Source organism: Diabrotica virgifera, chromosome 5 (genome assembly GCF_917563875.1).
Source record: "Diabrotica virgifera virgifera chromosome 5, PGI_DIABVI_V3a".
Lineage (NCBI taxonomy): Eukaryota > Metazoa > Arthropoda > Insecta > Coleoptera > Chrysomelidae > Diabrotica > Diabrotica virgifera.
The window spans coordinates 206224401-206237197 of NC_065447.1; the positions used below are offsets into that span (position 1 = coordinate 206224401).

General features: G+C 30.5%; 1 protein-coding gene across 1 annotated transcript in view; it reads right to left on the minus strand.

Moving 5' to 3' along the window:
• LOC126884564 (WD repeat and HMG-box DNA-binding protein 1) overlaps positions 1-12797 on the minus strand; it is a 108039-nt gene that overhangs the window by 6758 nt on the left and 88484 nt on the right. Inside the window, exons 10-12 of the mRNA XM_050650531.1 lie at positions 11737-11916; positions 5736-5864; positions 337-378 (exon numbers count right to left, since the gene is read on the minus strand). Of these exons, the coding sequence (XP_050506488.1) occupies positions 337-378; positions 5736-5864; positions 11737-11916 (351 nt within the window). The remainder of the gene's footprint in view (positions 1-336; positions 379-5735; positions 5865-11736; positions 11917-12797) is intronic.

A 12797-nucleotide genomic window follows, 5' to 3' on the forward strand; every position in this document is an offset into this window, starting at 1 on the left:
AATATCTAACGCATTAGAAAACCCCTATCTACCAAAATCTATAAAATCGTGCAAGCCGTTTTCGAGATAATTGAGTGTTTCCATACATAAAACTCACTCTGTATGTTAACATATCAGTGGTATTTTGAAGAGGATTTAGGACGGTTTTTAGCCGAAACATTCTGCCTGTAGTTTAATAGATAATTGAACTTTGAAACTGTGTAATAAAAGTGAAAACGAAAAATTGAGGATTTAGCAGGTTTTGATTCTGATGAGCTCATTTATTATACCCATTTTTATTTATGTAATAAAATAATATATGAGACGCGTATCAAAAACATTGAATATTCTACTTACGGAAGTTTGTGACGTTTCACTTATGTCCGGAGTATCAGGCACCTGAAACATACGAACCATACATATAATAAATAGGCGAAACCTAAGACTTCCATTTCAAATAAACGAAATAAAAATCTAAAAGATTTCTTAGGTCGGAAACAAATTCTCACTTTCACCTATATCCTGTTCTTTTATAATTTGCAAGGAAAACGGCGATAAATTCATAGACATGGGGAATCTAAAATATGCATTCCACAACACGTCAATTTATCTAGGTAAAGATCAAACAAATTTGATTCCTATTAGACCAGGACTAATCTGTAAAAAAACGTCTATTTTTAAATGTGAGAGGTGGCATTCGGATTTTTGCAGATAAAGTTAGGTGACACCTTCAGTAATAATAATTGACTTATGCTCCTTCTCAAATATGCCCGGAACATTAATTAGTGTAGGAAACAGAGGTTGAACCTTGCAAAATGGACACAAGTCCGGTTTTATTTTTTTTCTGGCATATCAAGGGGTGCTTATTATAAGACTAACTTTTTCTGAAAAAATTTCGCCCCGGAACCCCCCTTTTCACCCCTTTAAAGGGGGTAATTTATGGTTTTTGCAGAACGTAGCCCTTCCTGTACCTTTTACAAAAAATTTTTTTTAGAGAAATATGAAGAGGACTACATTTTCTACGATTTATTTCCGACAGCATCTCTCTATCATCCACCGTTTAGCAAGGGTGGCGCCCCAAAGTTGACAAGTTTTTAAAAAAGATGTTTTTAAAAAATATATATTTTTCCCTAACTGTAACGGAAATTAAAAAGAAATGCTGTGGAAATTATTCACAAATAGATGATTGATTTTTTGGTACAGGTTTCACTTAAGAATAATTGCCCTTTTTTTAATTACAGGGTGTTACATTTTAAAAAACCCCTTTTTATACCATCTGAACCGTTTATGCTAGAGTAAAAAGACTTTCAGCGATTACCCATGTACTAGTGTTATTTGCAAATTTGTATAATGCATCTCCATTTTTCCCCGGAACCACCCAAAAAAAAAGAAGAATTAATAAATAAAGTGATTTTCTTGGAATCCTTCACACACAATGCCCTTCATTAATATGCTTCATATATCATTTTGTGCAAGTTATTATTACCCATGCATGGACACTAAAAGCGATTTCCTAGTGCAACCCCTGTAGCCAAAAACAATAAGTAAAATGGGGGGTTGAAATTTTTTTTTTGTTTTTTGCTTTGTGATCCATATGGGCATATGCTTCATCAATAGTGCTTTTCAAAAATATATATGGTTATTGCAACATCCCTGCGCAAACCACCCCTATCCTTGAAAATATACTGCAGAAACTACCCCTATACCTTATCCAGCATGTTTTTACGATTTTCTCATTACCTATTCATTTTTTTTAAACAAAACTTATACAAGGTTAAAGACCACTATTTACTCTAAAAATTAGGTCCTATTCATTTTTTTCGTTTAAGCAACCGTTACGGAACAGTGGCGCCGTAAACCTCATATATGCTTTGACCGGCTCCAGTTTTTGTTTATTTTTTCGTCATCTGTTTGTTTTATTGATAAAGTACTTATGTAAAATAAAACAACACAGTGTAATCTACAAATCATGACCTATGCACATTTTACATTCTCTGCTCCCCAAAGCTACAGTGGTGGCCCAAAATAAATTTTTTCATATTTTCGCCACCTACACGCATTTTATTGCGGTAATGCTATCTTAATAGCACAATATTCACCCCTAAGTGGTCGCTAAGCAGTGGCGGATCCAGGAAGTGGTGATGGGGGCGATCACCCCCACCCCTCTCAAACCAAGTGATATTATATTTGAAGATTATAAAAATATTCATTTATTTTTACAGAAATACTTATATTATATTAATATTATTTTTATAAGAATGACTTTTTATGCTTTAGCGACAGTGGCGGATCCAGCATCGTTAAGAGGGGGGTGCCAATTGGTTAAATTTCTATAAAAATAAATGAATATTTTTATAATCTTTGAATATAATATCACTTGGTTTGAGAGGGGGGGGAGGTGATCACCCCCATCACCCCTCCCTGGATCCACCACTGCGTAGCGACCACGTAAGGGTAAATATTGTGCTGTTAAGGTAGCATTAATGCAATAAAATGCATGTAGGTGGCGAAAATTTGCAAAAATTTATTTTGGGCCACCACTGTGGCTTTGGGGAGCAAAGAATGTAAAATGTGCATAAGTCATAATTTGTAGGTTACACTGTGTTGTTTTATTTTGCATAAGTACTTTATTAATAAAACGAATAGATGACGAAAAAAAAAAAACAAAAACGGGAGCCCGCCAAAGCATATATGAGGTTTACGGCGCCACTGTGCCGTAACGGTTGCTTATACGAAAAAATGAATACGACATAATTTTTAGAGTAAATAGTGGTCTTTAACCTTGTATAAGTTTTGTTTAAAAATAATACATAGGTAATGAGAAAATCGTAAAAACATGCTCGCCAAGGGATAGGGGTAGTTTCTGCAGTATATTTTCAAGGATAGGGGTGGTTTTCGCAGAGATGTTGCAATAACCATATATATTTTTGAAAAGCACTATTGATGAAGCATATGCCCATATGGATCAAAAAGCAAAAAACAAAAAAAAATTTTCAACCCCCCATTTTATTTTTTTTTTTTGCTACAGGGGTTGCACTACGAAATTGCTTTTAGTGTCCATGCATGGGTAATAATAACGTGCACAAAATGATATATGAAGCATATTAATAAAGGGCATTGTGTGTGAAGGATTCCAAGAAAATCAATTTATTTATTAATTCATCTTTTTTTTTGGGGTGGTTCCGGGAAAAAAATGGGGGTGCATTATACAAATTTGTAAATAGGACCAGTACGTGGGTAACCGCTGAAAGCTTTTTTACTCTAGCATAAACGGTTCAGATGGTATAAAAAGAGGTTTTTTAAAATGTAACACCCTGTTATTAAAAAAAGGGCAATTACCCTTAAGTGAAACCGATACCAAAAAATCAGTCAATTATTTGTGAATAATTGCCGCATGATTTCTTCTTAATTTCCGTTACAGTTAGGGAAAAATATATTTTTTTTAAAAACATCTTTTTTAAAAACTTGTCAACTTTAGGGCGCCACCCCCGCTAAACGGTGGATGATAGAGAGATGGTGTCGGAAATAAATCGTAGAAAATATAGTCCTCTTCATATTTCTATAAAAGAAATTTTTTGTAAAAGTTACAGGAAGGGCCACGTTCCGCAAAAACAACAAATTACCCCCTTTAAAGGGGTGAAAAGGGAGGTTCCGGGGCGAAATTTTTTCAGAAAAAGTTAGTCTTATAATAAGCACCCCTTGATATACCAGAAAAAAAATAAAACCGGACTTGTGTCCATTTTGCAAGGTTCAACCTTTATTTCCTACACTAAATAAAAAAATTAAAATATTTAAAAATTTCGAAAAACATCGATTTTTTTCTGCTTTCTTTGCTTATAACTTTAAAACGGTTCGTTTTGGAAGAAAGTCGTAAAGAAATAAAATAAAGATAATTGAATTTTGTATGATATACGACTGGTCCAAAATGTCTTAAAGTATTACCTTTTCTGCAATATAGCAATAAATTCAAAATAAGGGGGCAAAATACGCCTGTTGTTATTCAATGTTTCTTAACCACTTTGGTGGCACTTAGAACCTTAGTAATTCGCTTAGAAAATTCTTATAACTTACTTAAATGGTCTACCAAATTTCATTAAAATCGACCTAATAGATTTTGCATAATAAATTTGCAATCTAAATGTTTTTAAGAAAGTTCAAATTTTTAAAAATCTTTCTGAACAAAAAGTAGACCATTTAGAAGTTGGCAAATTTTTTTACATATAAAGAAGTGCTCTACCTATCTAATACACTTTACAGAATTAAAATCGGATTATTTAAGGGGCCTCAGCAATGTTTTAAAATTATAAACAATTTTTTGGCTTATAAACAAATAGCTTTGTTTAATAATAAAAAAATTAATTTTTAGCAATGCAAATAATTAAAACCGGTATAATTTGACTTAAACTTTCAACTGCTGTCAGCAGAACTGCTATTTTATTTTTTAATCAAGTTATTCGCGTTCAAAAATTGCAATTTTTCGATTTTTTGAAAGTTTAATCGCGTTTATTTCGAAAACTCTGCATCCTACGAAAAAACTTGTAAGAACATTTTTTGCTTAGAATTACCCAACAAATACAAAAAAAATTTAATTTTGCGAAAAATCGACGTTATGTAATTCCTCAAGTTCTTTGTTTATAACAATCTTATCGACATCCGGATCAACTGTTACCCAAAAAATTCCGTGTTCTACGGGTCAAAATACATAAAAAAAAAACTAGGGTAAGTCCATCTAAATAAAGGAGCCCGTAGCACCCCTCCTGGCCACAGCACTAATTTGTTTATAAGCCAAAAAATTGTTTATAACTTTAAAACATTGCTGAGGCTGCTTAAATAATCCGATTTCAATTCTGTAAAGTGCAAATTAAAATTTTTTAAAAAAAGTTTAGATTGCAAAATTATTATGCAAAAGCTAGTAAGTCAATTTTAATGAAATTTGGTGGACGGTTTTAGCACATTACAAAAATTTTTTAAGCGAATTAGGAAGGTTCCAAGTGTAACCTAAGTGATGGAAAAACATTGAATAAGGATAGGCTTGTTTTGGCCCCTTATTTTATATTTATTGCTATTTTGCAGCAAGGGTGATAAATTAAGACATTTTTAACCAATCGTAGCTGATAGAAAATTTAATTATCTTTGTTTTATTCCTATACAACTTTGTTCCAAAATGAATCGTTTTAAAGTTATAAGCAAAGAAAGTAGAAAAAAAAGAAATTTTTTGAAATTTTTTATTTTTTTTATTAAGGTTTCGGGCATATTTGAGAAGGAGCATAAGTCAATTATTATTAACGAAGTTATCACCTAACTTTATCCGCAAAAATCCGAATGCCACCTCTCACATCCACCTAAAAACAGATCCTTCCTGGTCTATATAGTAAAAGCCAGAATTAGAATGCAGTGTTAGTCTTACGGTGCGCATGGATGCCGCTCATGTCGGCACAGTTATAGGTGCGTGTATACAACTGTAGGCGATTGTTGTGTGCGCGTATATTTCAGTGCTAATTCTTAAATCCAGTTCTAATGCACCGCTTGGGACAAACCGACAACGTTAAGATTTAATTTTGATTCAGAGATCACCACCATCTAATCAGAACAGCCCTGGGTGTGCTCTGAGAAGAGCCACGGGCTGTTCCAATGAGATCAAGAAATTGAAACATATGTAAACAGATGGTGGGGGTCTCTGAAACGAAATTAAATCTTAATTGTCATTATTTAAATACATATAATATTTAAATTAAAAAATATCTGAAATCATTTACCTCTTCTGATTTATTACTTTTCATTTTCGGAGTACGTTTATGTAAATTTAAACTTAATTTTTTATAGCCTGGTTTCACGATTGGTGTTTCTGATTTCTCTACGGAAGTTGTTGCTAAATTTTCAGTCTCCTAAAATAGTACAATAATAAATCGATATAAAATCGATATGAAAAATTATTTACATTATAAAAATAATAAATAATTACAATTTTATAAAGAAGAACTTTTTATAATACCACGTTTTCCATCATTTTCCAAATCAAAATGTCAATTTTAAAAATAAAAAAAGGATTTCCGATACCTGGAATCGAACCCGGGCCTCCTGGGTTAAGGCTATGGGTACATAATTCGCAAATATTTTACGTGTATCCCTACTTTTTCTGTCTTTACACGGCAAATTACGTGTAGTAAAATTCACACTGGTGTGGATATGTAAACATTACTAGAATGTCATTCTACTTGAAAATGTCATAATTAATTTAAAGAGATGGCTTTTGAATGTTCTTGGATAACTGTTATTTTTATAATTGCAAATTATTAATTCAGTTAATAAATGTAATAATTTTTTCACTAACTATGTTTTCAGTGATTGTAATAATTTATTTGTACAACAAAAACTAATAATCAATCGAGAAAAGAGGAAAAGTGTTAAAGTGATTTTTTAATAATATGTTGTTATTTTGGAACGCTTACAATTTTGAACATCTCTAACAACAAAATACTTGGATCACAGAATATATTATCCTGATGTATTCTCTGCTTGGATCTTTCACAAATAATACACAATAAATAACTTTTTATTAAGTTCACGTCTTAAATCAATTATTTATCAAATACACTATATATCAATAATATTTAATCAATTTCTCAAAATATTCCCGATGCAATGTCAAATATTTAAAATTGTCACTGATTGTCAGTGTCTGACTGACAATATTATTATATTCGGTTGAGTGCGTTGTAAGACAAAGACAGATTTGGAAAATATTACCACAGCATTGTGTTCATTTTTTTCAAATCCTGAAAAAACCAATAAATATTTTTGAAAAATTTAAACGCAGAATGAAAGACTAAATTATTACCGAGGGCCGAAAGTCCCTTAGAATAAATAAAAAGTTTATTTTGAATGAGATATTTGAATTTAAAAATCACACTAAATTTTCTCTTAGTTTTTTCACCCCTGTAACTTATTAAAATAAACATTGTAGAAGTTCTCAGGGACTTTCGGCCCTCGCTAATAACGTAATCTTTCATTCTGCGTTTAAATTTTTCCAAAATACTTATTAGTTTTCTCAGGATTTGAAAAAAATGAATCCCCATTTGAATAGCATTGCAGCCGAAAATACGTTCCGATCCTCTTAAAGCCCGGTATCTTATGAACTAGACCATTGAGATATATATTTTTGACGTATAGGTTTAATCTAAATGTCATTGCGTCATTTAGGGCCGGTATTTCCAACCTCACTTAAGCCAAAGCTTACTTTAAGCCTTTGCTTAAGCTTAGATGCCTGTATTTCCACTTCAATTTGAGGCTTAGGCCTAGGCTTAAACCAAATAATTTTAAGCTCGCGCAGGAGTTGGTTTAAGCCTTTGCTTAAAATTTGTTTTCTGTTTTTTGAGGTTATTTCTATAGATTATTAATTAGAGAGTTATTTTGAAAACGAACTTTTGAGTAATAACGTTATTAATAGATTATTAAATAATCTATTTATTTATTAATCGTAATAACAATTAGGTATTAAAATTTTTGCTACTTTTGGAAGGTGTAGGCAAATGAAAATTATTTATTTCTACAATGCTTGGTAGGTATATTTATTTTACAAAAATAAACTTACATTCGAATTTGACATTTTAAGGAATATACCCAATAAACAAAATTACAATATTGCTTATGCAAAATAACAATAACAATATAACCAGAGAACAGAGAAAATATCGACAATAAAATAAACTAATAACACATGCACCATGTACACAAAATTAAGTGAAGTAAATGACATTGATACCGATGACAAGATAAAATTAAACGTCAACAGTAGTCGTTTTTACTTCAGAACAGTTAGTTTTGGCATTTTGACGTATTCAGAGGTACCAAACCAATTAATTTTACAGTTGAGCATCAGTTTAGTTAAGGAAATGATGGAAATACGGCACCCGGCTTAAGCTTCTCCTTAACTTTTGACACAGGCTTAGCTAAGCAAAAGCTTAAGTAGCCATTGAAATACCTGCCCTAAGATTTCAAATAATCCATTCCAAAAATTACATTTTTATAAAAAAGTATATTTTATAATACCACGGTTTTGTTATAATAGGACACAATATAATAATTAACTATAATTTTATAATAATATAATAATAATAATAATAATAGAGTTTATTCGTAGTAAATAAATTATACATAACAAAATAAACTCAGTTTCTCACTGAAGTTGTAGGTATTACAACTTGTGCGTGAGAGTTAAATTTTGATTGTATTAAATACTAATTAATTTTAAAATTTACAAAAAGGAATCAAATAAATAAAGTCTTTTTCGTTCATTGGTCTCCAAATTTGGGCTCCTCTTCTTACTAATTTAGTTACTTTTTGATGTTGTGTATCGGGCCTATGAAAATATCTCATACAATTCAGGAAAGTATGGTAAAACATTTCCTATGGGACTCTTCTGGCGAGACTTCGTTTTCTAACTGAATTATCATTACTTTTTAAATGTTTTTATCCATTTTTACAATAATTTTTACAATTTAAATATTTATATTATTATTAACTGTAATTTTATAATTGTATATTGTTGTTTCAATCCCTATGTCATGAAAGAATTTTGTAATCGATTTTAAACTCATATAAATAAAAAAATATGAATTTTTAATATGTTAACTTTTAATTAAAATGGGAACTAAATGTCATTGGAGTAGTCATATTTTTAAAATAGTTTAGTATTAAAAAACTCGATATACCCATATAATAGTAGTTAAATATTGCATTGTTAACTAGTTCTGAGCTATTCTGAAAATTTCAGGTGCCTAGGTAGCCTAGAAGTATGTAAATCAGATTACAAAATTTGCCGCACATAGTGACATACTGACAAAGATCAAGCCAAGTATATAAAAACGTTTTAATAATAAAAAAAATCAAAAGTAAGAATAATCCATCGGGAGAGTATTTAAGCTCCAGAGAGCTTGTCCCCAGGTGGCGGACGTGGGGAACCTACTATTGTAATAATTCTCTCTGTAAATGTATTTATTATAATTTTTGTGTCTTTGGATTTGTCTTCCTCGAGAGTAAGATAATAAGTAGGTATTATTAAAAGATTTTTATATTTATACTTCACTTGATCTATTTGTCACCGAGAAATCATGTAAATAGAGCGATTATGGGTCATTGGTAGAGCATTCGACTACAGATCGAGAGGTCCCGGGTTCAAATCCGGACGATTCCTACTGCTTTTTTAATGTTTGGTATTGTTTTAAAAAAATTTAATAAACATTTTTTGAAAGTGGGAAGTATTAAAATTAGTTTAATATTTAAATAAAATACAAATAAACTGTTTAAAGTATATTTATTTCGTTGAAATCATATATGTAATAGCAGTATAATTTCTTACGTGCGTAAAAAGTACACACATATTCTTTTTTAACAATGTCCAGCTTTCTGTACTTTTAGTTCCTCCTAATAGGTCAGGGTAATAAGACAAAAATATACCGTGTTCGTGACACTCGAGCAGCCAGGGTACTGAAGCGTTTTTTCGACAAGTAATACCTATAGGAACAAATTGTAACTATTTCCTGCGTAGAATCTGGCGGCCATTTTTATTTATAAACAATTAACTGTCAAAAAATGGCATTTTTCCCTTTTTTTTTTTAAATCAATGGAAAACAGTGAAACTTATGATTTTTTTAGTACAATTATCTTTGAGATTATGGAAAAAGCTTTAAAATGACATATTACAAAGTTTGATATACTCATTTATTGTTAATATAATTGCGAAAAAAGGTCGGAATTGCAAAAAAAAATTATTTTCGCAATAACTGCTGTAAAAATTAGTGTAGAGGTTTGAAATTTTTGTCAAATGAGGGTTCTTTGGTGCTTAATATGTGATAAAAGTTTCAAAGCGATTCATTCAATTGTTTAAATTTTATTCGAATTGTTTATCTCAGTGAGAATTTTTTTTGCACTAACATAAGTCAGAAAAAAATGACGTTAGAACCATTCCACAGGTGTCAAATGGAAGAGCATGAGCTATATTTTCAACTTGGTTTAAAAAAAGCGAATAAAAAATGCATTTATTAGTAATAAATAATTGAGCAAAAGTATCGTAAATCTTTCCTTATAAACTTTTTGAATAACTTTTCCAAAAAAATTTACTTTTTTACCCTGTTTTAAGTGAACAACTACCAATTAATGTTATTTATATCATAATTGATAAAAAATTGTAATAAATATATATAATTTCTTATATAACAAAATAAAAAGTTTATAAGGAAAGATTTACGATACTTTTGCATAATTATTTATTACTAATAAATGCATTTTTTATTGGCTTTTTTTAAACCAAGTTGAAAACATAACTCATGCTCTTTCATTTGACACCTGTGGAATGATTCTAACGTCATTTTTTTCTGACTTACGTTATTGTAAAAAAAATGCTCTCTGGGATAAACAATTTGAATAAAATTTAAACAATTGAATGAATCGCTTTGAAATTTTTATCACATATTAAGCAGCAAAGAACCCTTATATAACAAAAATTTCAAAGCTGTACACTAATTTTTGCAATAGATATTGCGAAATTAATTTTTTTTGCAATTCCGACCTTTTTTCGCAATTATATTAACAATAAATGAGTATATCAAACTTTGTAATACGTCATTTTAAAGCTTTTTCCATAATCTCAAAGATATTTGTACTAAAAAAACCACAAGTTTCACTGTTTTTCATTGATTTGAAAAAAAAGGGAAAAATGCCATTTTTTAACAGTTAATTGTTTATAAATAAAAATGGCCGCCAGATCCTACGCAGGAAATAGTTACAATTTGCTCTTATAGGTATTACCTGTCGAAAAAACGCTTCAGTACCCTGGCTGCTCGAGTGTCATGGAAAAAACCTTATTACCCTGGACTATAAGTGGGCAGTTTCCTTCCCAAGAATCGTTCTTCTTAGAAATTTTTCTTCGTATGTCTGATTGTTCTCCTTTATATTTTGTTCTGTCTTGTAATAATTGGTAACTTTAAAGATTGTCGGTATATTTGTTTTTTAGATTTGATAACTTCCTCTATTTCGGATATGGTTTATATCCTGGTTCTATCCCACCAGTATGGTTTATTTAGGATTTTATGTAGTATCCCATTACTTGAAATGCAGGTTCGTTTAAACAGTTTTTTAGATGTTTGTATAATTATCTCTCTACTTAGGGACGGGAATTTGTAGCTTCTCATCCACTCTTTTTCTGAATCATTATTTGGTATTTTCTCCATCTAAGCTTCTCTCAATTGTCTTCAGATTGTTGTTCGTGATATCTTCTCCGTATTTTCTACTATTTCATCCCCGTTTTTTCTTCCCACTCTACTCTTAATATCCCTCATTAATATTATTTCCCGCGATTGGCTTATTTTTGATATTTCTTCGTGAAGCAGTGCAAAAAACGTCTTTTACGTTGTCTAATGCGTCGTTATTTATTGCGTATACGCCCATAACTGAGAGAAATACGGAGAAACATAGGAAAGTATGCTATGCTATAATATGCTACATGTAAGGATGTTTAACATCAAACACAAAACCAAACAGAATGAGAAAATGAGAATTGAAACGGGAAACCTCAAAAAAATTTGAAGGCTGCAAAAACAGGACAACTCAAAAAATCTGGCAAAAGAGAATAAAATATGTTATAAATGATGCTCGATTGTTGTTAGTTTTCTAAACAAATTTTCGCGAAATAGGGAGAATACAACGTTCATTAAATGCATTATTATTTCTTATAACATATGGCAAAACATCGTTACTTACTTTTTCATCAGTATTATTTGATTCTTCGGAAAGTCGAGCTAACAGATCTGTTAACTTTTCTATTAGCCGTCTTCTATTCAACTTCGAAGCCAATTTTAGAGCAAAAGTTGTTATTTGAGGATTCAAAAGAATCTCCATTAACTCTAGAGCTCTTTCCTCCAAATTATTCTTGCAGGCTATCTAAAATAAAAGCTATAAACGTGAATAAAGATAAAAAAGAAAATTCTCTTTTAGGTCGGAATGCAGAATCCTTGGTAACAATCTATTGTCTGAGCTTTTTACAATTTATAAAGCATGCAGACCGATAAATAGCGGACATGGAGAATCTACAATTTGCATTCATCACCTTGCTTATCTAGATAAAAATCCAACATAATTCTGCTAGTTCAGGACGCATCTGTTTTGAGATGGACGTTGAGAGGTGACTCAAATTTTTTTGCAGAAATTGCTTGAAAATAACTCAAATAATAATATTTGAGTTATCCTCCCACTCAAAATGGTCCGGAACATTGTTTAAATAATCAAAATGTCAAAATATGAAGGAAAAATTCGATTTTTTTATTGGTTTTTTGATTATAACTTTAAAACTATTAATTTCTGAGAAAAGTTGTAATGACATAAAAGTTGCGTAATTAAATTTCCTACAATATAGAGTTGGTTAAAAATTTTAAAAATAGTCACCCTTGTTGCAAAATAGCAATAATTGCGAAAAAAAAACATACAAAAACAAGTATTCGCATTTTACGTTTTTCAACCATTTATACTACACTTAGGACTTTATTTTACCCAGAAAAACTTTATGATATAGTAAAACAACACTGTAAATTTCATTAAGATCAGTTTAATAGATTTTGCAATCCAGCTTTCGCAAAAAAAATCATTTTTTTTAAATGTTGCAGGACTGAAAATAAAGCAGATATCAAGTTGAATTTTTTTTGCTTATAGAAGTGTACTGTACCTTTCATTTGCAATTTGCAAAATTAAAATCGATTAATTACCACGGCGTCAGGAAATTTTTTAAATAAACATTAATTTTTGGTGCTACGCGCAGGACAGCGGTG